Raw genomic sequence first — 24378 nt, forward strand, 5'->3', positions numbered from 1 at the left:
GGAATTTTCCAGGAATATTTAATAGAAGTTGCAAAAGGCAAAAGTGATTAAAATGGTATCCATAGAACACTGTTATAGTACTGTTATTTATTTCTGTTTTTTAAAATAGAGATTGAATGTATTAAAAATGAATATTTTGTGGGGATTTATTTTGTTGTTTTATGTTTACCTAGGGAAACCTTGGTGAACATGGAGCTGGTGGCCCAAAAGGAGAGAAGGTAATCAGATTTTCAAAGTGAATAAAAACCAAGTGATTTTAGACCAAGTGACACATCCACGTATCAGGGGAGGTGCTGCTGCCCTGTGGGGTGCCATCCATGGGCTATCTGTCCAGCACAGCCTCCTCACCTCCTGACCAGGTGGCAGGATTGGAATTGGCCCCTCAGTGAAGATTGCTGAGTAGCAGTTGCTACAAAGAAGGAAACACTTTAAGGGGGATTAGCTGTAAAATGGTAAATGAAATTAGGACACAGTTTCAGTTTATAATTGGACGCTTCCTGTGTCCGTGTAGGTGGCAAAAACAATCTGAAGACCCCTTTGACAAAATGCCTCAGGTGCAGGCTCACTACTTGTGTGTCTCCTTAAGTGTCCAAACAACCTGTCATCATGGAAGCATTTTTTTCCATGGGGTTTTATAACATACATTTATGGTTTAACCAAATAATTGCTTCAAAACTAAAATGCTAATGAATTTCCAATGCATTCTCATCATGATTCCCAGGTTTAATTATATTTTCTGTGAAGATGACAGATTTACTTGCTCACTCAGAAAGATGTTTCGCTCCCATTGGATTCTGAAATTGTGATGACTTTTGGTTCAGTGTCAATGTGCCATTGTCAGGAAAAAACAATACACATTCTATCTGCAGACAGAGATGACTGGGTTTGAAAATACTCTGAGGGAGTGTGGCCTGTGAGTGCTAACTTCATTCATTCACCCAGTAAAAATGCTCTTGATGGAGGGCAGAGTGTTTTGACATGAACCCAAGAAAATATGACTTCTGTGACTTATTAATCAGTGCAACCAATCTACTCAAAAGATCATACATCCATTACTGAAAAATACTCCAAAAATATAGTCTCAACAGAAAGTTGGGTCTTCTACAGACTGACCATTGAAAATGAATTTTTCAGCAAAAATAAATAATAAAACCATGACATTCTTAGAAAAGCAACCAAAAATATTAATTGTTCAGCAGCAATGTCATTTGTGTGTCTTACATTGTACTGGTAGTACACTAGCACTGTTTCCTGTAACCAGATAGCTTACAGAATTCCTACACCACCATGAAGAACACATTACATTCTAAGCAGTTACTACTGGACACCTGCAACCTCGGGGGAAGAAAAAGCAAAATAAAGCCACAGAGCTTGTCACGCAGGACAGCTGAGAAAAGAAGGGAGATGTGGTACTTTTAAAGTATTTAAATGATGATTCATTTCTTGAAACAAAACAGCTGGCTTCTGTTTTGCTCTGTTCGTTAGGAAACATATGTTACTTGGAAATTCCTGAGACCTCAATGATGAGAAATTTGATTCTGTGAAACAGGTGTATTTCAAACTCTAAGGACCTTTTCTATTGCTCAAAATCTTTTCTAATTGCTTCAGAATCTCAAGTGGAATCAGAAAAGCCAGGGGCATATCTCTCCCCTCCTGCCACCCAAAGAAATAACCTCGAAGAATCTGCAAGGAGTTTGATGCAGTACCTAATATAACTGTACATATGAAATGATTTTTAAGAATTCTAATTAATAGGAGAAAGACACTGCCAATAAGTAATACATAAAACAAACTAGAAAAGGTTAAGCATAACACTTTCTAGAAGAATGAAATCACCTCTACCTTATACACAGCCACTGTTCTGAATCAATACAATATTTGTTTTTTAAACAGTCTCTTACCTTACTAGATAGGGTTCACAGTTGTTGTTGCTGTAGTTTTTAAGATTTTATTTATTTATTTTTAGAGAGAGGGAGAGGGAAGGAGAAAAAGAGGGGGGGGAAGCATTGATGTGCAAGAAAAACATCAATTGCTTGCTTCTCACAAGCCCCCAACATGGAACCTGGCCTGCAACCCAGGCAAGTGCCCTGACCAGAAATCGAGCCAGCAACCTTTTGATGTGTGGGACAATGCCCAATCCACTCAGCCACACCAGTTAGGGCGACACACTGGTTTTATAAAAATCCTAATGCTTTTCAAGGGTCACCATAGTGATAATTTAAAGCTTCTTCAATCTACTCTCACAACTGGACCCCAGTGGTTCTGAACCCTGGCTTCACATTGGAATCACCTGGAGGGTTTTTGGGACATACTATTGTTCAAGCTCCATCCCTAGAGACTCTGATTTGGGCCAAATTCTGGTTGATCTGGGGTGGGGTCCATATCACTATCATTTAAAAGTGCTGCCGATGATTCTAACAGGCAGCCAGGGTTGAGAACCATTGAGTGCTGGAAAGAGCATGGTCTTTGGGGGCAAAAGTTTATTGTGCCATTAATAGCTGTGTCTCCTTGAGAAAAATCACTTTATCTGAGTATCAGTTTCCTCATTGGTAAAATGGGCATAATCATATGTACACAATGTTGATGGCAGGATTAAAATCAAATGAGATGATATGAACTTACCTAAAAGCACAACACCTGACACATACTCAGCCACCACTACAGATTGTTCCTTCCTGTTCATCCACTCCAAGCTTCCTGTCTTTGCATGAGACCTCATGTAATTCTTTTTGGTGTCAATATTAGTTACCATCCTTAACACCTGGTCTTGCTCATCTTTTCATCTCTCACCATCATTTTGAAAGTGAAAGGACTCAATTTACCTATGTTATAGAATAAAAGGTTTAACCAGAAGTACAATTTCAGCACATAAATGATTTATCACTTCTCAACATACTGACAGGCAAAAAACAGAATCACACAAGCAGCCTACCATTTGGAACCCAATGTTACAATGACGCACCAGAACAGACACAAGCAACAGAGGAATTTACTTGTAAATCACTCCTGGTTTAGCAGCCACGTCCTGTATCAAGAGCATTAAGATACAGGGAGAAACACTAAGGAACACTAGCAGCCATTAGTGGTAAATGGCAATAGAGACCATGGCATTCATGTGACCAGTCCACCAGTATTGAAATGACGATCGGTGCTCCGCAGCTTGTCTGAGACTGACTAAACGCGGTAAAGGAAAAATGCATTTGTCAGTTGGTTGAAAAGAACTGATAGAGATAGTGGAATAAGGTGACCGAATTATTTAAGGACTCCTGAGAAATTAACAGGGTTCTTTGGCAGTTGACTCTCAGAGAGAAAAGATAAAGTCACAAAAGCACCAAGTGTTTAAAATAGCATCTGAAGTGTCAAATTAATGGACAGCCTGTCCTAAAGCAAAGTAAATTCATCACTTGTCTTTCAACTCATATCCACAGTGAGAAATCACTGAACATCTATTTTAAATATGAAAAATGACTCAACATGTATCTAAGATTCAGGTATGAAATGCTTTTGTTTCTAGAATTTTATATGAGGGAATTGGTTCCCACAATTTCTTCTAAACCCAATCAAACCAATGGACCACTCAGAGAGATGGACCAAAGCTTTTGTTGGGTCCTTCATCTCTGTTCCAATGTAGATCTATTTACTTCAGCTCGATGAATATGAGCTATGAATATAATTACTTTTCCAACATATACATCCCCATCCCCTTTGGGATTGGGCAGATGTGACTTTTAGAGTCATTTCTAGACCCCTTCCCAGAAATCTATTTTTATTTTTTGCAGATAAATCTAACTACTAGGCAAATGTTTCCTTCACACCTGAGCACCTACCAGATAGGTACAGGAAGGTCACACTGGACACACTAATGCTCATACAAGACCAACTGTTTATTTCCTCTTTTAAACCAACAGCAACTGGTCCCTTAACTATATCCACCAATTTCTTCCTGTTTTTGCTTTGGATAGCATTTATTATCTCTAGGGGGTAAAAATGCCTTCTCCTATAATAAGTATAAGATTGGTGGTGTACTAGATATTTAGATACTAGAAGGAAAAAATAATCATTAATAGAGTCAAAATTAAATTTACAAAGTATACTCCACAAATCTAGAAAACTCCTAAGTAAATACATGATCCTGCCTATCCATTACATATGACAGGCTCCTTCTTTCTCTAATCTAAAGTCAAAAAACACTGATTTGGATAAAGAAATGCAGAAATAAGCCAAAATTTTTAGTACTGTGATAAATTTGTACTTGAAGTACTTTGGGTCGACTATCTGAGTAAGACTCAGATAGACTATTTAAAATAAACAGATAAACACACCGCACCAGGAGACAGTTACAGAGAGGTTCACTGAAGCCTTGTTTATGATAGAGAAAGTGGGGCGACAACCCAGAGGCCCCTCAGTGGGGCTTGGATAAGCCCTGGTACATTGACATTGTAATGCTATAATTACATCACGTTACACAATTCAATCCTTACAATGAATACACTAGATCTGTACACATCAACAGAAATGGGTATTAAAAACAATGTTGAATAAAAAAACAAGTCACAGAATGTTTTATACAAGATAAATTTACTTTGGGAATTTGGTGTTTTGGTTTTTGTTTTCAATATTTAGAATAATATATTGTTTATGATTTCACATGTGCAGTGAACGTGCTAAAATGTGGACTAAACAGATGAGCACCAAATTAAGAGAGTGGCTCCATTTGGGACAAGAATAGAGAGAGAAATATAAGAGATTTCTTCTCTGATTATAATTTTTTAATTTTTAAAATTTTGGGTGCCTCACACATGGAGGCTTGACATAATTCAACTTTTATGTTTCCTATGGTTTTAATTAAAAAATACACAAGACAGGTGAGAAAAGCCTATATATGCTCAGAAACATCATTTTGCAAAAATACTCTTAAGTTTGGGGGAAAATGCATAACTTCCGGTGGCTCTGTTTAGGTGATACACAATTATATGATGTTAAAGGATTTGGATAGACACAAAAAAGTAGCACAATGCCGAGATCCCTCTGAAGTCTGGTATATTTTCTTCCCACAAGTATTATTTCTAAGATTGCGTTTTTCAAAGTACTCATTACATGTCGCATACAAACCCCTCATCAGGATCTGAGACATCTCAGACATCTCTGGGCTGCTGCTGTCGCCGCGTCAACAAGAATGCCTTCTTTGTCCACAGCCCGTCACTTAAGCAGCCGTGTACATGCTGGGAACAGCTGAGAGACTCATTTTTCTTCATATGTCTCTCCGCTCCTCCACCTCCCCCACCCAAAAAAGGAAAGAAGTTTCTGAAATAAAATGAGCCTGAATTATCGTGTCAGTTAAACAATCTGATGTCTTTAAGATCATAAGAAATTTTTTTTTTGGTACAGCAGAGCAAAATTATCACTTTTCTCTTCTAGATGTTCTTTCCTTGAAAAATAATTAACTTTTGTTTCCGATTAATTTTAAATATAATGAATATTACAGATTTCTAAAAGGCCTAAAGGCATTGTGAAGTGCTGGCGAACACATTACTATGCAAATAGCCTAACTCCATTCAGAACTTGCCTCTTGGAGGATAATAGATAAATTCCAGGAGCACAAGCAATTACTCTGACTCTGACATCACAGCAGTACCCATGTGACCTCACACAGAAATCTGTCTTCTGCTTTTTCTTGAAAGGGTGAAACTGGACAACCAGGATTTCCAGGGCCTGTTGGCCCAAAAGGTCAAAAAGGAGAATCCGTAAGTATTTTACCTTTTAGGACAAAGAAATAATATCCAAAAAATGGAATTAAAATGGGTTTCCCTGGCATTTTGTTCTTCTTCAATAGGCAAACCATGTGGCCTTGTCTTCCTCCCTCACTAAACTATCATTTCCTTCTAGGCTGTGAATTCTTCACTATACCATAAGTCCTGTATCTTACATTTGTATTCCAAGTTCTTATTTGCCTAATTAAATTCCATATGCAGTATTTTTAAACTGTTCCAGAGGAACTTAATTTTAACCATTCCCCACTTTTTTGGTCATATAATTCATAGACAATAAAGAATATGAAAGCACTAGTCCTGATAATGAAGAGGTGGGAGGAAGGAATTTCATGCTGGACCAGAGGGGTGGAAGGGAGAAGAGGAATAATGGAAAGGATTGAGAGGGATGGCACGCTAAATTTTCAAGGTCCTAATTTGCTGAGTGTATTTCAGATCACAGGACTAGGGAAGTGTGGATAATTCAATCACTTACACTGCAGTCTTTGGTGGAACTAGTAACAGTTTGATAAAAATGAACCTGTGAGCCATACCTCCCATCCCTGCCTGTGGAATTTAATGATTGCTAGAATTTATTTCTGTGGGAAAACTTGTACCTGCGTACAGTTTGTGGCATAAGAAGCTCCATTATCTTAGAGGTGGTTCATCATCATCTCTTTCTCCCAGCTTTACTGCTTCTGCCAATAGTATCTGAATCCACTCGGAATCCCCAGCATGACTTCAGTCTCTGATCCCAATTGGATTCATGGGCTGCAGTTAATAAAAAAAATCTTTAAAGAGCATTAAGATATTAGAGAATACCAAAAGCATTTTGATTTTGGAGGCATTGCTAGCCAAGGGGATTAAAAAACATACAGTGAAAAGCCGGGCTGTTTGCACAAACTCTGAGTGGGACTGGACGGCGGGAGTTGTTAGGTAACAAAATAGGCTAGAAGACATTTAATTCCCTAAATCCAGGCGGCCTAGACAGCCCCTGGCACTCCCTGTTACCACAACGCCCCCATCCTCTACTCACTCCCCTACCACCATCACCAATGTCTAAAACAATGGAAAAAATGAAAGAAAAAATATTTTTCCTGATCTGCCTCGCTTCTACACACCTTGGTCGCTCTGCCGTGGCAGAGAATGATAGAACAGACATTTGAGCAAGTGTGAGGTACCAGATATGTGGGCGCTAAGTCTTTTACCTGTAGTAACTTAGTTCATTTAAAAAAAATGAGGTAGGCTATTATCACTCCTATTGCTCTGATGAGAAAACTGAGGCACAGAGAGGTTAAGTAACTTGCCCAAGTTTATACAGCCAGGAAGTGTTAGAGCTGTGACTCACCCTTAGGCTGACTGTAGAACCCAGGGTTTAAAAGTCATTAGGCCGCCCTGCCAAAACTAAACGTTATAGCTAAAATGAATAATAAAATCAGTATATTTAAAGAGTAGGGCTCATTTGTCCCTCCCCCCAATTAGAAACGTATCTATTTGCCCAAACAACTGCTCTCAGTGCACTTTCTGAAGTTGTTTTCCTTTCTCGGTTTTTATATGATCCAAGTGGCTTCTCAAGCCACTTTTCAATATTACTGAGTCCAGTTTTTTAAAAACTTAGTTCTTTTGGTGATGGTGGTGGGTGGGGGGACCCTACAACATCCTTTATATCCAAATAGGACCACCTACAGATATTACATGAATCCTAGTTACAAAACTAACTTTATTAATGCTACTAAAAGCAAACAAAAACAACCTATGGCAGTCTTCAAATGAATCGGCAGGAATCACACTTAGCAAGTGTTTCACCTTTGTTTTAAAAGAAAGTAATACTTGTTAAAAAAATCACTTTTACCTCTTTCCTCGCTAGGACAAACAAGGAATATTGATTTTTCAGAGATAATGAATGAAGAGGTTCTAAAATGCCTGCATGCCAATCAGGAACAATTATTAAAAATATTTAATATTATAAAGCCAAACATGCAGTTTGTGAATTAGGCATCTTTACAATGAGTGCCATTACCCACGTACCCTAAGTTCTCCTACCCTCAGGGGTCCTGCTTGCCCTCAGCACCAGGCCAAGCCACCACACTCTGCAGGAAGGAACGGTCTTTATCAGGGTTCCCCAACTGGGTGATTCCGAGAGCGTCCGGGAAACCCACACGCTCCACAAATTCAGCCTGGCGGCTGCCGCCCCTTCCATCCACTAGCTCATTCCCGACGTTCCGTACTTGGCGCCTCTGACCAGCCCCCAGCTGCTTTTCCCGGTCTCCACCATCTCCCCTCCAAAACACTGACAATTAGTTTCCACGTGACACATGGCAGGCCAGGCAGAAAGGGGAAACTTCCAGTGAGTTAGCTAGAAAAGTGCTTCTCAGTTGTGCACTTGAATCACCTGGGGATCCTCCTGGAACGCTGGTTCTAATTCAGTAAGGCCTGGGGTGGGGCCTGGGAAGCTGCCTTTCTCACGAGCTCCCAAGTGGTGCTCCTGGTGTTGGCCCGCGGATCGTGCTCTAAGTAGCAAGGACTGGCGGACTTCTCAGCTCCTCACAGGTTCCCTCTGCTTTCCCTCTACCACCAACATTTGGGGGCAGTCCACCTACCCTGTGGAGATGACCTTCAGCCCCATCTGTCTCACTCAGGTGAACAAGCTTCTTTTCCTTTAACTCTTCTCCTTGTCACTTCCTTCTTCACCCCTGAATTGTCCCACCTCCCTTCTACATCTTTGTTTGCCCGTCTCCCCGCCCCCCTACACATAAAAGAGCACATTTTTTCACATTATTATGAACAGAAGTTTAGTTCTTTGTGGTCTCAACCTGGCTATTCCAGAACAGTATCTGAACTTGACTTTGTATAATAACCAGAAGGCTTAAACAATTCATCCAAGAATTTCAGCCCAATTGAATTCTGAACCACCTGTTCTGGGTGGAAGTTTGTCCCCCCACTGGACACTTAGATTTGACTAGATCTAAAGCATATCAGAGCTAAAATATGTGTAAGAGGTTATATAGTTGGGTCCCATGATTCTGCAGATAAAGAGGTTCTTAAAGGTAAGTGGCTTGACCTAGCTAATAGCCATTGGAGGGAGAACAGAACGTCAAGTCTCTAGACAAGCAGGCTACTGTTTTTTGATTTGTTTTGTTTTGTTTCACTTTGTTTTGCTTTGTTTTAACCAGTTACTTTAGTCGATGTGGGTTGATGGTGGCTTTAGTGAGCAGTGGCATAAGCAGTGTGATGTAAGCAGAAACAAGCTGTTACATAAGTATTGTGGCCCCTAATTAACATCATTTCCTATCTTAAAACTCAAGTAGATTTTGAAGAATTGAAGCTGAAAGGTAAGAATGTAAGTGTTGAAGTGAACCAATAATAAGAGATTTAATGATGTTGGCTAGATATGGGCATACTAGTCAGAGTAGGTGAGGTTACTCTAAGCAACAAATTCCCCCAGAAATCCCTGTGGCTTCACCCATGAAAGCTTATCTCTTGCTCACACTGCATGTCCAGTAGGTTCTGTTGGGAGGGTGGGGTGTTCTCCACGCTACCCTAGTTACAGGCTGATCACCACCGTGCCGCTAAGCCACGTGGGATACACAGCCTTCACAGTCCACATTGCAGGGGAAGTGGGCCTGGAGGACCATGAGTGGGCTTTCACTGCCTCAGCCTGTGAGTACCACATGTCACTTCTGCTCACATTTCATTGCCAAAACTACCTGCACGGCTCCATGTAACTGCAAGGGAGCCAGGAAACAGGGGACAGAAGGTGAGCCCATAGACCTTAGTTCATAGGACGTGAGGTGAAAATCACAGAGGTTCATTAGTAACCACTTATTTCTCAATAGTGATTTGTTTAAGAAAATGGCAATCCCTGAAAGAACTTCTGAGAGTAGTCTATGATGGTTCTCACAGTTCTCGCACAAAAGAAACATTCTTTAAAATGGTTTTTAAATTTATACTTTTACCTTATTGTCAATTCACCTCATTCAAATAATAGGTAAATCAAATTACAAATCAAATCAAACAGACCGAGCCACCAAAGCCTGGGCTTAAATCCTAAACAACCTCTTACTGGCTATGTGACCTTGGAGAAATTACCTAACTTCTCTGTGACTCAGTTTCCTCATCTGTAAATGAGTATACTGTTAGTACCTACTCCATTGACACCTGAAGATTAACTATGTTAATATATATAATGTGATTGGAATAGTGTTTGATACACTATAAAACTAACAAAATCTATTTTTGTAATATCTATTATCGTAATATCTGCATAACGTTAAATTCTCTAATGTACTGCCCTGGCTGGTGTAAGCATCAATTGGTTGGAGCATCTTCCTATAGACAAAGGGTCACAGGTTTGATTCCCAATCAAGGGCGCATACCCAGATTGCGGGTTTGATCCCTAGTCAGGGCACATACTAGAAGGCAACCAATCATGTTTCTCTCTTTCTCAATCCCTTCCTCCCTCTCTGAAAGCAGTGAAAAAATGACCTCAGGTGAGGATAGAAAAATGCATAAATTCTCTAATTTACAAAATTTTTATTGGGTACCAACAGTGTGCACCAGAAATGCTATGATAGGCAAGATGAATTATATCTGTACATTTGCAGGGCTTATAGGCAGGATAAATAGGAAACAAAGTGAGTGAATGCTGTTTTAGGGCAAATAACTTACAGAACCTTTCTGAGTCTCTTTCCTCATGCTTGAAATGAGACAATCTCTTCCCCACAGCACTGATGTAAGAGTAAATGAGATCATGTCCATGGAACTTCAGGAACAGAAGCTAGTAAGAGAAAGGGTGTGTGTGTGTGATCACGTTCTGTGGAAACCATGCGAAAGAAAACTTTGGCCTTGGGCAGCATTTCAATTTGTCAGCTACTCAGGATCTCAAAATAGTATTAGAATGATTAACTTATGTTCGTTGTGGGACTATGAAAGTTTTCTTTTTTTAACTAATTCTCTTCGGTTCCCGTTAAGCCACACAGGCTGAATCCCTGCAGAGGCCTGTCCCCAGCGGAGGTCTGGGCTAGCCTGCAGGCGTCCACTTTCAGTTCTGGAAAGCTGATTTCCAGAACTGTTCACAGCTGATTCTGTTTTCTACCCATTTTCCTAGGGGGAACCTTTCACAAAAGGTGAAAAGGGAGATAAAGTAAGTAGATGTTTTATCACTGTCTTGGGTTTTCTACTTCATTGATTTCTTTCCCTCTGTTGTCTGGTATGTTTACTTTGCAGTCTAATAGATTTGATAAAATAAGGTCCCTGAGAATTTTACTTTTTCCTCTGTGCATTTTGACTCTTTTGTTTTAATAAATGAGAACTTTTAAACCTTGTGAAGTTTTATCATGTGATGACACTTTAACATTCAGTCTGTGTAGTGTATATTTTTTTAAACCATTACTATTTTTTATTATAAATGAATGTTTTGAAATATAACCACTTAGGATATCTAAACTACAAAATTAAAATACAAGATACAGGCCTTTTTCAAAAGTTCTGTTAATGATACAAATTGGACTTATCAAACAGGATAATTTTATCAAAAGGATCATTAATAAGTTACAGAAAATAATAAAAGCAAGCTCAGTATAGCCAATATCATTATCTTTTGAATAACGTTTAATTTTGTTCTCATTTTTTAAGTATATATACTTGATAGTAAAATCACCATGACATAGCAACTTAACTTCTACTCTATCTCCTCATCTGAACTTTTAATTTTCTGAGATATAAGATTAACCAGTGAGAAATTATAACGATGACAGGTAAGTGTAGAATGCAGTGATTGCTAATGGAACATTATTAATTACCAATAAATATTTTAAATCATGTTTTAGAATGAACCCTCCTTGAGTCCATAATTTCCCTCTTTGTTGTATGTTAATTAGTAGAAATGCAAATGAATTCATTATTAGAGATGCTCATCTCCATCTGAATTTAAGCATTACATCTGTAGTGATTATTTTATTTACAGGGAGAACCTGGGATAATAGGATCACACGGAATAAAGGTAATCTGACATTCTTCAACTGTATCTTCAACCTAATGATAATGTGAAAATTAAAGTAACCAGTTGCCTTTCCTTCCCACCCATATGTTTAGGGTGAACCTGGAGACCCTGGTCCCCCCGGATCAACAGGAAGCCCAGGACTAAAGGTATGTAAGAAATAACTGAAATAAATGAGGAAATAATTTGCAGTTATAGCCATTTCTCTGTGCACTGATGCCACTCATTTTCTTTACAAATGTTCTCAGAGGTTTTATCATGTTTCCATGGTGATAGGCCCCCATTTGCTGCATGTATTACATACATAGTAACTGTGCCTTTTGGTTCACAATAGGAGTTTTCAGAATGTACAATATTTTTCAGAATGTACAATAGCATCCCTAGAAGCATCAAGAGTAAATGATGTGAGCTAAATCTGTGACCCTGAACTATATTGTTAAAGTAAACAGGATTCAGGGTTCGATTACTACACCAAAATTGTGCCTGCCTGAGATGCTTGAGTTCCCCATCTGGGATTCTGGGGAAGTGTCCCAAGAAGACCTGCTGTTGGCAGGTGCGGGAGAGATTAATGTGATGTGCTCCCACCAGGTAAGGCAAGCTATCCAGGCCTCACCTGCTGACGAGAACAGACCCACTTAAACGAGAACATCTTGAAACTATCTTTATGAGCACAAAGCACATTTCTGTATTATACAGAGGAGGTAGGGTGGTGGAAAGCTGATCTTTATACAATACAAGTCACGGCATGCTTTACATATATTCAGTTACAATTTCTTAGGCAAGTTAAAATACATACTTCTGTTTTAGGGTCAGCAAGGACCTGCAGGCTCTATGGGACCCAGAGGACTCCCGGGAGATATTGTATGTATAGTAGATACAACTGTATTTGATACTGGAAAATTAAGTTGAGACTGAGGCATGTTTTAAATAAGGTCAACATCTGTTCATGTGACTGAGTTATACTGCATTTTCCAAAGACATAGGTCATCTTCTTTACCACTGAAACTGACCACACCTAATGTCAGGGGCTTTGGGGAAGGCTAGAACCTTCATATATTCATGTGAGGTCCTTTTGAATATCAGTAGCCTAATAAGTTGGTCTTTGGGACACAAGTTAACTAAACTATCATTTGGATGTGCTTGTCAGTGGTGTGCCAGTAGTAAAGGAGATGGGAAGCATTGAAAGAAATAAGGAAAACCAAAAATGAAAGCAAGCAATTCCATTATGCATGGGTTCTGGTTTAATTCTCCATTTAAAACAAAAAACAAAAAACTTCCAAAACTTCCATTGTTGTTTTCTTGAGAGAACCTCCAAAAAGAACAAGTCTTTTGGCTGAAAATATTTCTATAATGCAGTTGGAGAAAGATCCTCAAGTTTCATTAAAATCTAGCTTTAGTGGACTCATATTCTCTCTCTCTCTCTCTCTCTTTTTCTTTCTGTCTCTCTTACACTCACACACATACACACATATCTCCCTAGCCTTCTGACACTTTGGGAGCTAACACACACCATCCTTCCTCACTTGAGTAAAATGGGAAAAATGCTTGACCTTATCTTCTTGGAAACTGCTCTCTGTTTGGCCACAATTTCAGTGCCCTAGACAAGTGTCCCAATCTCTCCTTTTGCCATCATCTTGGAGACAGCCCCCTGACCTCTAGCTCTATTCTCCATGCTCCAGAGGTTTATCTTTCAGCTCACTTTGTTCTGCTTGGTACTTTAAACATTCAGATCATAGAGCTAAGCTTTTTGCACACACCCCCCCCCGCCCCCGAGCCAGTTAATGAAGCATCCCAGGTGTACCTAGTCAAGAGATCTGATGAAAAGTGAGGAAACGCTGGTGGCACAGATGGAGCCACAAGATGCCCATGAAATTAGGCGAAGTGTAGTGGCTAGAGCTTCAAAAGAGAACAAAATCAAAAGAGAAAGAGCCCCTGTTGCTGGAATATTATAAAAGCGTATTTTCCTATTTACCCATTGTCTCTCTGAACCATCATCCTCCCACCCCTTCTTGGCATACAATGGATGGGGCCTTTGGTTCAATTTGCCCTTATTTTCTATCTCATTCCATCTGGTTACTTCCCTTGAAACAACAAGCCACATATTTTCACTAACGTTTTTCCCTCTCCAACAGACCAAAAGCAACTCATCTCCACATACTTTATATGTTAAATTCTGTTCTCCTGACAAAGACCCACAGGCAGAAATGTTGTTATAATAGGAGGTGTTCTAATGGCTCTTTCCCTTTAATTCTGAATTATCTAGGGATTGCCGGGAGAACATGGTATCCCAGGAAAACAAGGCATTAAAGGAGAAAAGGTATAGCTTCCATATTACTCATTTTCTACTCCTTTGTATTAAGGAGCTAGGTAGGAGGAAGGAACAGGGGGTCGAAGGGCATAGGGGAAGTGAAAGAGCAGGACTAGGCTGCCGGGATGGTGCAGGGCAGAGACAGTCACAAAAACCGCGGTGTGAGTGATGCCGCCTGAAGTCTGGCACTTGTGGCAGCCCTGGCTCGGGCATAAAAACACACCAGGACAAAATGAACTAACTTAGGGATGAAGATCTAAGACTCAGAAGGTCTGTTTTAGGCTCCGTTGCTGACTCTGGTATAGACCTTAAGAAGTCTCAATTTTTCAGGACCTGTTTCTTGCTGTCTCTGTGGGAATAGTATATTAATGTCAAACCATTACTGGGGAGTAACTTAAAGAAAACATAAAGATCAGCTAAAGAACTTTATGAATAAATGCCTTTATTGTGCATAAGTTTATGAACATGCATATGTCGTGATACCATTGAACTTATTGTTAACATAACTTACTGCAAAATCTAAATGTATTTAACTACAACAGTGCCTGGCCTGAATGAGGCACTTAGTAAATATTGTTGAATGAGAGAATGAAGTTTGACTGGCTATAATGGTGTCTTAAAACAATGGAAACTACTACCTCCGCCCCTCCCACTCTGAACTTGAGCAATGAGGTAAGAATCTTACCGTGTTTTCCTCAGGGAGATCCAGGTGGGATTATAGGCCCTCCTGGGCTTCCAGGTCCAAAAGGTGAGACTGGTCCTCCAGGAAAAAGCCTGCCAGGAGAACCAGTAAGTACCAGCCCTTTTACTAATATTTCCCTTGAAAGATTGTTAATTACCAGTTGTATGTTCCCAGTTTCAGATTACAAGAATAGGAACATGTCTACATCTGCAGAAAAATAACTATCCATCTTATTCTTTAATGATATTCCCCAATCTCTGTAAATTTGATGCAAGCAAAGAGTCCTCTTCTGACAAAAATGCACATACACACACCATCTTACAGCCAGTTTTGGAAGAGTCATAGGCTCCCTCTGCAGAAGGCACAGGTTCTTCAGGGATCTATGGAGCCTAGTAAGGAACACTGGTTTTAAATCATAAGCCTCCCCAGGGCACTATGTTGAAACAGAAGAAATGCCTTAAATGTCCTTTCCAGGACCTCCGCAGGTCTGGCCATAGGTGGTCATTTGAAGAAATTTGAAGAAAATGTCCTTGTGGTCCAGGCTATTTCCAGGACACAGAGAACTTGTTAGATAGAAATATCTAAATAACCAATTCGCCTATTTTATATGCATTTTCTCATCTCCTTTGACCTTTTATATCAATTAATAATAAATAGTTCTCAGTGTCAGATGCCTTAGTTTTTTTTTTACTGTTGTATTATTACAGTTGTCCCAATTTTCCCCTGTTGCACTCAGATGCCTTATTTTAAAGATGAAAACATATTTTAATGCAACTATACAAAACCCATAACCTAATGAAATTTGTATTCTTTGTTTGCTATTCTTTTATAGAAAAAGGTTTATTTGAGAAGAAGCAACAATAAGACACTTTTGAATTATGATTTCTAAAATGTTTTTAACCTTTTTAGAAAAAAGAAATGTACTCATGTCTTTTTTTTTTTGAGGGATTAGATGGAAATCCTGGAACACCTGGTCCACGTGGACCAAAGGTATAAAAATATCAGAGATAATTTTTTAAGAATTAATAATTAATAAAATACAGCAAGAAAAGTCGCATCCCTCAAGCCTCGCACTAACAGAAGCACCTCACTTTACAGGGTGAAAGGGGACTGCCAGGTGTCCATGGTTCCCCAGGCGACACAGGCCCTCCAGGGTTAGGAATTCCTGGCCGAACGGTAAGTGAAATTCAGTTGAGCTTTTGAAACCCTGTTGATTCCAAATTGTGAAATAAAACCTAGTGACAAAGTTAGAAAGGAGAAAAACATAAAATAGTCAGAGAAGGAAATACCAATAGACGCTAGACAGAGGGAGAGAATGAAACGGCGCTGAGGTCGCATCACTGAGAGTAGAGGGCGCTCACGGTGCGCTGACTCACGGACTGATCGCGCAGACACTGGTTCTAGGACCTGAGCGGTGATGTAACCTCTTATTTCTCTGTTCTGTATATGCAGAAAGTGCCAGTGAGTGTTTGTGAGGTCACAAGAATACCTAATACTAGAGATTATTTTAAATTACTATTTGTTTTTAACTAAAATAAGATAAAAGTTAAAAGTTAAAGTGAATAGAGTATGTATGAATGGGATAGCAAAAATCTCTAAATTATCTTAAAGAAGAGAGAATAGACATTGTTTTAACAGTTAAGACAAAGAATAGAGTTTTTTTGACATGTTTTAGCTATAAGGACAGGGCCTGATAATAATGACCACTGTATACCTTCTTATTGACTAAATAGTAATAAGCAAAAAAGCTTTTTATTTGCTATTAAAAACATAAGGATTCTGAAACAAGAAAAATGGAAATATGTTTATTTTAATGACATTAATTTTGTGTAATGAAGTTATTGTGAGAGCTAAAAGAAAGTGTAAATCGTGAATGGCTATGGTGTTTGTGACTGGTGTTTGATTTTCCAGAGCAAGAATATAAAAGAGATGGGAGATTAAACAAAATTTTAAAAAGTTGATTGGAAAATTATTAAGGGAGTGGAGCAGGTTGAAGCAAAAAATAAAAATAATAAGAACAGCATAAGTAGAAGGGAAGTAAAAGTAGCTTTGACAAGAGCAGTGATATGAATATTTATTTTTAAAAATAAGAAAGGAAATGTTTGTGAGCAGTTAATGAAACCAGCTGCAGAGAAACCAGCTCTTTCCTTAGGTTGTCAGTGCCTCATTCAGTGGTCCATGGTTATACAAGAGCTGTCCAGAAAGTATCCAGCGATGTGATATGAAAAATAGAACCTTTCCTGAAGAAGATACAAAATACAAGAAACACTGTACATAGGACAGTGACGCCTCAGTCCCCTTTAAAGTAGGCACCATGGGACCTCACACAGTTCTCCCAGTCACCATCAGCTGCCCTGTCGTATTTTCCTGAATCTCATCAACAGTCTGAAATCTCTTCCCTTTCAAAGGTGATTTTGGTTTTAAGAAAAGCCAGAAGTCACAGGGTGCCAAATCTGGGCTGAAGGAGGGCTGAGTCACCTGGGTGATTTGATGTTTCACCAAAAAACTCTTCATGAGACACGATGCATGAGCAGGCATGTTGTTGTGACATAGCTGCCAATCACCAGTTACCCATAGCTGCAGCCTTCTGAACCATCTGAATAGTTTCGGGGAAGGAATGTTCAAGCTTAACTCAAAATTTGATACAGATTCATTGCTCTACTCGCTCAGTCATTTTGAATGTGATGGCCACACAGTACACATGCTCATTCAATGGCATCTACCGCCCACTGACTAATACAGTGAAGTCATCATTGTTCACACATGTGCATTCCAGCCCAGTCTCCTTGGCTGCCAGGTTGTATCAATGTCATACAAGCCATTCTCATTGTATTAACAATGGTTGGACTTTTTCCAGACAGACCTTGTGTACTAGGGGTAGACCTATCACCATTAGGGTCACTGATAATCACCCAGCCTCGTTCTAGTTACACCAAATTCCCACTTGCTGAAGTAGAAACAAACAACTGATTAATGTGTTACTTCCTACTCCTGTCACTGGACACTGGTTCTGGAAATTTCTTCAAATAGAAATGACACAAAGTAGAAAGCAGAACGGGAAGGAAACCCTGATCTGGTTACCCTGTGGGCAGTCAATTTCTGAATGGAGAGGATCTGGATGCAATGTTTGTGCGTCCGTGAAGGCACAGGGACAGATGACGGTATGGAGAGAGACACCCAGGAGCCTGAGCAAAATCATGTTGATGTTTCCAGTAACAGGCATCTAATTAAGAGTTTACCTGTCACCCTGAAGTCTTGGCTGACTTTCCAGAGAGTTTTCACAATGTGCGTGGTGGCAAGCCCTGTTCTTCCACTAAGTACATTGCAATACTTCGCCCTTTAGTCTACTTGGATGATTTATGGAAATTCCTGGCAGAATTCTGATCATTGGATCTCATTCTACTTAGGGCCCCCAAGGACCAACTGGAGCGCCAGGTATTCAGGTAAGCTACTTAATCAAGTTATTTGGCACAGCAAATCCAGCTTGCTAGTTGGGGGAAATGACTGAAAGACTGTCCTCATAAGTAACTATTTTCCTCCTTCTCCAGGGTCCTCGAGGTCTCCCTGGATTGCCAGGAACTCCAGGGAATCATGTAAGGACAGTCTTGACCCACTCCTCCCGCCACACTTGTTTTAATCTGCCCCTGTGCCACTGTACCAAGACTGAGCGTGATGTTTCCATTTTCAGGGAGCTCCGGGGAAGGATGGAAAGCCAGGCCTTCCAGGCCCCCCAGGTGACCCGGTATGTTGACAGACTGCCTGATTTATGTATCCTTAATACACCCAGAAGCCAAACAGCCTACCAAGCAAGTTTTGCTGTCCGAACTAATTAGAATGCTCAGTGACTGCTTGGTGATTTTGTTTGTCCCCATTATTTTGTAGAAGGGAAAAAAAAATTCCAGCTGTGTCAGCATTTTTGTGTGTGTGATGGATACTTATTTCCTGAGGGTATAATTCAGCTGTACAACTTTGCCCCAGGCTGAGCTTGGCATATAATGTCTCAATCCCATGGAAAACTGAGTTAAAATATATAGCCACAATTTCTATTCTTTCTAATGCTGGCGACTAAATGAATTTCATTTGTCTAAATAGAAGTTTGCAGGTAAGTTACTTACAGTATGGTACAGATCCATTGATTCTGAGGTTTTAAAATGATGAAATGATTAAATTACAAAAAGTGGCTTGAATGAGCTGTTACAAAATGAGTGTAGGCACTAAATGTGTTCCAAAGTTTTATTCTAGGTTAAACCTTTCTTTCAGTGACAATGAAATCCCTTTAGATAGCTTCAGAATCAGCTTCTACAATCTGAGAGGCCTTATGGTACATGACATTGTATTAAGAGTTTTGTATAATAAAATCTAAATCTGGCCTCTTGTTTCTAAGCCTCACAAATCCTTCTACTTCCCACACTGGTTGGGCCTTATGTGCCTTTATAAGCTACATGCAGCGGCATATTCGGCCATAATTTAACTCCACCTTCGAAAGAATGATGGTGCGTCTTCTGGGAATCTTATAAAGCGTTCCTTGGGTTTGCAGTGTCTCTTTTAAGGGGCAATTTAAGACATGAGGCCAGAACACTGCCTGAGTTCCCTCAGTATCCGCATTGCCCATCACTTCAACCACATATAGGCGCTTAGGGACTTCAGTGAGAAAGAACTTTAAGGCAAACTCACCCAGTAATTTTCATATTTCCCAACAACCTGATAATTTGCCGGGCAGAGGAGTGGGTTTTTTTAAATAAATGATTTACCATTATGCATTATTTAAAACTAACAATAAATTGTTCTCAGCCTTTTGGCTAAGAGCAAGTGTAAAACCAATAATATGTTAGGACCGGCATAAAGGTTGCTTGCCATGGACATGAAAATATAAAATAGAGATGCAGAATCAAAGCAATAATATGCATGCGTTTGGGTGTTCATAGTAGAGGAAGAGTGATTTTCTCAAAAATGTCTACATTGCCTTGTATGTTTGTGTTGCCTTGGGTGCCTGTGTGTGTATAAATACATGTATTTGTTTCTTTCTCCACCATAGATTGCACTTCCTCTTTTGGGAGACATCGGTGTTTTGCTCAAGGTACTTTGTTGCTATGTAAGAAATTCTGTGTTAATTTTCAGGAAAAACCAAAAAGGGAATCTATATCAGAAATTGAATGAATTGTTTAGCCTACATTAAAATTCAATTTTTAAATGGCAGAATATATGTAAGATAGAAAAACACATATTTCTATGTACCCTGTTCCCTTTACATTAATCCCTCTACTCCCTTCATGGCCCCCATCTCATTTTGGGTGTAGAAGGGTGGGGGAGGGGAGAAATGGTGGTTCTGAGCTGAGCTACAGGGAAGAATGGTGTCGCTGATGCTCACTGAATGGAGTAGCTCATTTTCTCCTCTCTTAATGGGCGTTTACTCACCCCGGCTCACTGCTAGAAACCCTGTCCTTCTCCCAGTCTCTCTGCCCTGTCCAGACCGAGGATGAAAACCAGTGCTGCTCAATAAACAGCCAGCTTGTGAGGCTGAGGTTTGATGGCTTGGGATTTTACAAAATGAACTCTAAAAGTCCAAAGCCAGCAATTGCCCTAACACCTGTTACTCTAGTAAATAAAAAAATATAGCTATCTCCAACTCATAGGGGATAAATCTTGCTACCATTTTTTTCTCTAATACCTCCCTGTGTAAAGCAGGTAGAGGCAGAACAATAATGGGACACCCATAACGCTGTGTATTTGCGTGTTTGTGGTATGCTAAGATGGAGTGAACCCAGAGGAAAATCTGTCTCTTTACCTTGTATTCAAACCTTATGTGTTTTATGTCTGTGTGTGAGTGGAGAGTGTATACGTGTACACACACAAATACACGTGCATACACTTAGGCTACGTGTGTGTATATGTGATTTATTTCATACTCCCAGCACCCGCCCAGTTTGCACAATGACTTACATAATAGTCGGATGGCCTCTCACTCAACCTCACAACTACCCTGTGTGTGTAGGCTGCGGTAGTGTCCCCGTTTGAGGATGAGAGACTGAAGTTCCCAACAGTTAGTTAAGTAACTTACTCTGGGCCACACATCTAGTATGTGTACAATTAACACAGGAATAGGTCCTCAGACATTGTCTTAGGTTCTTTTCAAGAGCAGTAATGTTATAAATAGCAGAATTGTAAGTCTTATGTCATTCCAAAATACCGGTCTTTGAGGATCAAAAATTTCTACACATAAGCAGAAATGAATGTCCCTATAGAATATGGGGTGGCTCACAGAACAGACAAAAAGACTGTGAATAGGCCGATGGGAAGAGGGACTAGGACTCCAAGGGTCTCAGAAGCGGATCGTTTCATCAGGGCGGCACCCCTGTGACAAATGTTCTATGCCAGTTGTGCCATTCCTAGAGTCTCAGCTGCGGTTCTGAGACCCATGAGAGCTGATTGGCGGTGAGAGGTGGGCAGGACATCTGGACTGGCAGTCCCAACAAACTGTATTCGATAGAATAGGGAAACATGTAGTCCCCCCAGGCAAAATCTAATACAGGAATTTACATTGGCTATTGGATCCATTAGGCCAAGTTAATAATGACATTTTAAATCCCGATCCTGTCACCCAACAGATGAACTCTCCTTGTCTATCTTAAGTCTTTAGCAAACTTCACCATCCTGCTTTCCGTTTTCAAAAATATCTTTGATTAAAATATTGGAAAAACCTGAAGTGATTCCAGGCCCAAGTGACGCCTGTCGAAGACTGCCCTGTGGCTTCTCTGTGTGTCGTTCCCTCTTTGAATGAGATCATGTGTCAGCCAGTAACTAGTGCATCCTCACTCTCTTCATGAGAAAGTCTTAAGATATTTTTTCAGGAAGCTTAATGTAATCTAGTTTCCTTTAATTTACCATTCTGGTGACCCTAAACAAAAAAAAAAAGAAAAAATGAGGTCAGTTTGAAATGACTCTTAGAAAATTCTATTGACTCATACTGATTACCATCTCTTATATTTTATTAAAATAATCAATTGAATAACCCATTCTAAAATGTTATTGCACATTGATATGCCAAGGTTTTGCTCTGTATTGATATGCCACATTTATGTGTATGTCTACAGACACAGTAATTCATCTTCTTCATACTTTTTTAAGTATGAAAACCTTTTTGGTTCTCAGGAGTCCTCAGACCTCTCTCTCATCATAGTTTTCAGATACAAGGGGTCGTCTACAATTGTATATGTATTTTTAACTCCTCTACCAACACATTAACTCTGTGGAAAAATCCTAGTGTTAAAACTAGTTTGGGAGACATTGAACACTTGAGCTCCCTTTTCTATCACCATGTCCCAGCTCTAAGGAGGACCACCATAACGAAAACTCTTTAGTCCAGCATTTTTGTTTAGATAAGTTGCTTTAGATATTTTCAATATCATACAAAATTAGTCTTCCAAGGAGCATATTTTTTTTTGAAATCAGACTTATGCTGCTATTCACTGGGTCAAAAATATTGAACTTGAGCCCTGGCTGGTGTGGCTCAGTGGATTGAGTGCCAGCCTGTGAACCAAAGGGTTGCTGGTTTGATTCCCAGTCAGGGCACATGCCTGGGTTGTGGGCTAAGTCCCCAGTGGCGGGTGTGTGAGAGGCAACCACACAGTGATGTTTCTCTTCCTCTCTTTTTCCCTCCTTTCCTCTCTCTGAAAATAAATATGTAAAATCTTTTTAAAAAATATTGAACTTGAATAATCATGGGCAGATTTTTTGCTAGCTTCAACAATAGCAATCTTTAGTTCCCTTTTCACATTTCAACATTCTTACCTTTGATGAAAAGGATGAAAGAGTAGAAGCTTATATTGTCCTGCCTTCGGTCAACTGTTAAAACTAAACTTTCTCCCTATTCAATGGTCCCTATTCTGTGCCTTTCCTGATCATATTTTTATTTAACAGTTTATTTAAAAATGAACCTTCCTAAGGCTTTCCACAGACACTTTTTCTTTAACCATGTGATAAGAAGTTTATCTTGTGAGCTCAGATACTTAAATTCAAGCCTTTCCATATCAGCTAAAGGTTACAGAGAAGGCAACGGAGAGGTAATTCCACTTAGATTTCCTATCTGTACTTGCATTTGACATAGAAGCCAAGTCCAAGTCACTCAAGTAATTATTTCTCACATGAGTGCTTCCACTGACAAATAAAATGTTGGTAAACTGTGTGTATGGTTCTCCAACTAATTTTGCTTTCAGAAGGAAAAAATCCTTTCTTCACAGCTTTCTCTTTCTCTTTTAAGGATTTATGCTATTGGTTGTATAACTCTGTAATGCTGATGGTTATTCCAAACTTTAATACTACCTCTCCTTTTGAACATGCTGCTAAGCAATTGAAACTCAGCCTGAGTTCTTGACTTACATGTCTTTTCCTTATTTATTTAGAATCTTCTTTTAAAATATCATCACAGACATATTTTCTTAAACAGAAGCTCACCAGTATCATAAACAGATATCACTGACTAGGTTCATAAGTAACTTTTACCTCACAAGAAGTAGTCTTTTCAAATTGGATAAATTTAGTTTCTAAAAACTAAAAGTAGTAACATAGCAATTGCTGTATCACTTATCTCTGACAAAAGTTCAGATAGAACTTCAAATTTGATCAGATCTCACTTTTGTAGATGACTTTGATGAATCTCTCAGTCACCTTATCTTTAAACTCATCAGAACTTTTGTGGCAACTGCCAAACCAGTGTCCCTGGACCGAAAAGCAACAAAGGAGAAGATGGAGGCGCTGGTGAGCCTGGGAAGCACGATTCTCCAGCCCGGAAGGTACAAAGGCAGGCGGAATGTCGATGGGCTCGTAGGTGACACACAGTACCTTCTCTCAGATCTGTCACTCTCCTATCTTCTCTAGGGTGACACAGGACCACGGGGCCCTCCAGGAATCCCAGGCAGAGAGGGACCAAAGGTAAGGAAGTCTCTTCTTCATTCTCCTTTGTGTGACCTCCAATTCAGTGTGAAAAAAAGGAAACCCATTTTCTTTTGTTTTGTTTTACATTATTTTATTGTTGCTCAATTACAGTTGTCTGCATTTTCCCCACCATTCCCCCCACACCAGCCAAACCCACCTCCCTCCCTTGCTTCCACCCCCTACCAACTGTAATTGAATAACAATAAAAATTTTTTAAAAAACACTATGGTACATTTACACAATGGAATATGACACAGCAGAGAGAAAGAAGGAGCTCCTACCCTTTGCAACAGCATGGATGGAACTGGAAAGCATTATGCTATGTGAAGTAAGCCATGTGGTGAAGGACAAATACCATATGATCTCACCTTTAACTGGAACCTAATCAACAAAAGAAGAAAGCAAACAAAATATAACCAGAGACACTAAAATTGAGAACAATCTGACAGTAACCAGAGGGGAGGTGGGAGGGGGTAATGGGGGGAAGGGTTTTCAGGAACAACTATAAAGGATACATGGACAAAACCCATTTTCATATACACTACTTTTTGCAAAAATATTTTGATAAATTGATATAGAGCCATTTACAAATGTCATTTATTTGTTTCCCAATTCTGCCCAAATTACATGGACCAAGTGTCTTGAGAAGAGATATTGTCATTGTTTCAAAAGATGACAAAATGATTGAATATGCTAGCTGAATCCACTGTCT

The 24378-nt window shown here is 39.5% G+C and overlaps 1 protein-coding gene across 1 annotated transcript in view; it reads left to right on the forward strand.

Moving 5' to 3' along the window:
- The window catches only part of COL19A1 (collagen type XIX alpha 1 chain), a 335696-nt gene that overhangs the window by 261383 nt on the left and 49935 nt on the right, over positions 1-24378 (forward strand). The window contains exons 17-32 of the mRNA XM_045184877.2: positions 174-218; positions 5682-5744; positions 10855-10890; positions 11713-11748; positions 11841-11894; positions 12553-12606; positions 14009-14062; positions 14753-14842; positions 15681-15725; positions 15834-15911; positions 18143-18178; positions 18284-18328; positions 18424-18477; positions 19771-19812; positions 23420-23524; positions 23610-23663. Of these exons, the coding sequence (XP_045040812.2) occupies positions 174-218; positions 5682-5744; positions 10855-10890; positions 11713-11748; positions 11841-11894; positions 12553-12606; positions 14009-14062; positions 14753-14842; positions 15681-15725; positions 15834-15911; positions 18143-18178; positions 18284-18328; positions 18424-18477; positions 19771-19812; positions 23420-23524; positions 23610-23663 (891 nt within the window). The remainder of the gene's footprint in view (positions 1-173; positions 219-5681; positions 5745-10854; positions 10891-11712; positions 11749-11840; positions 11895-12552; positions 12607-14008; positions 14063-14752; positions 14843-15680; positions 15726-15833; positions 15912-18142; positions 18179-18283; positions 18329-18423; positions 18478-19770; positions 19813-23419; positions 23525-23609; positions 23664-24378) is intronic.

This window comes from Desmodus rotundus, chromosome 11, assembly GCF_022682495.2.
Source record: "Desmodus rotundus isolate HL8 chromosome 11, HLdesRot8A.1, whole genome shotgun sequence".
NCBI lineage: Eukaryota > Metazoa > Chordata > Mammalia > Chiroptera > Phyllostomidae > Desmodus > Desmodus rotundus.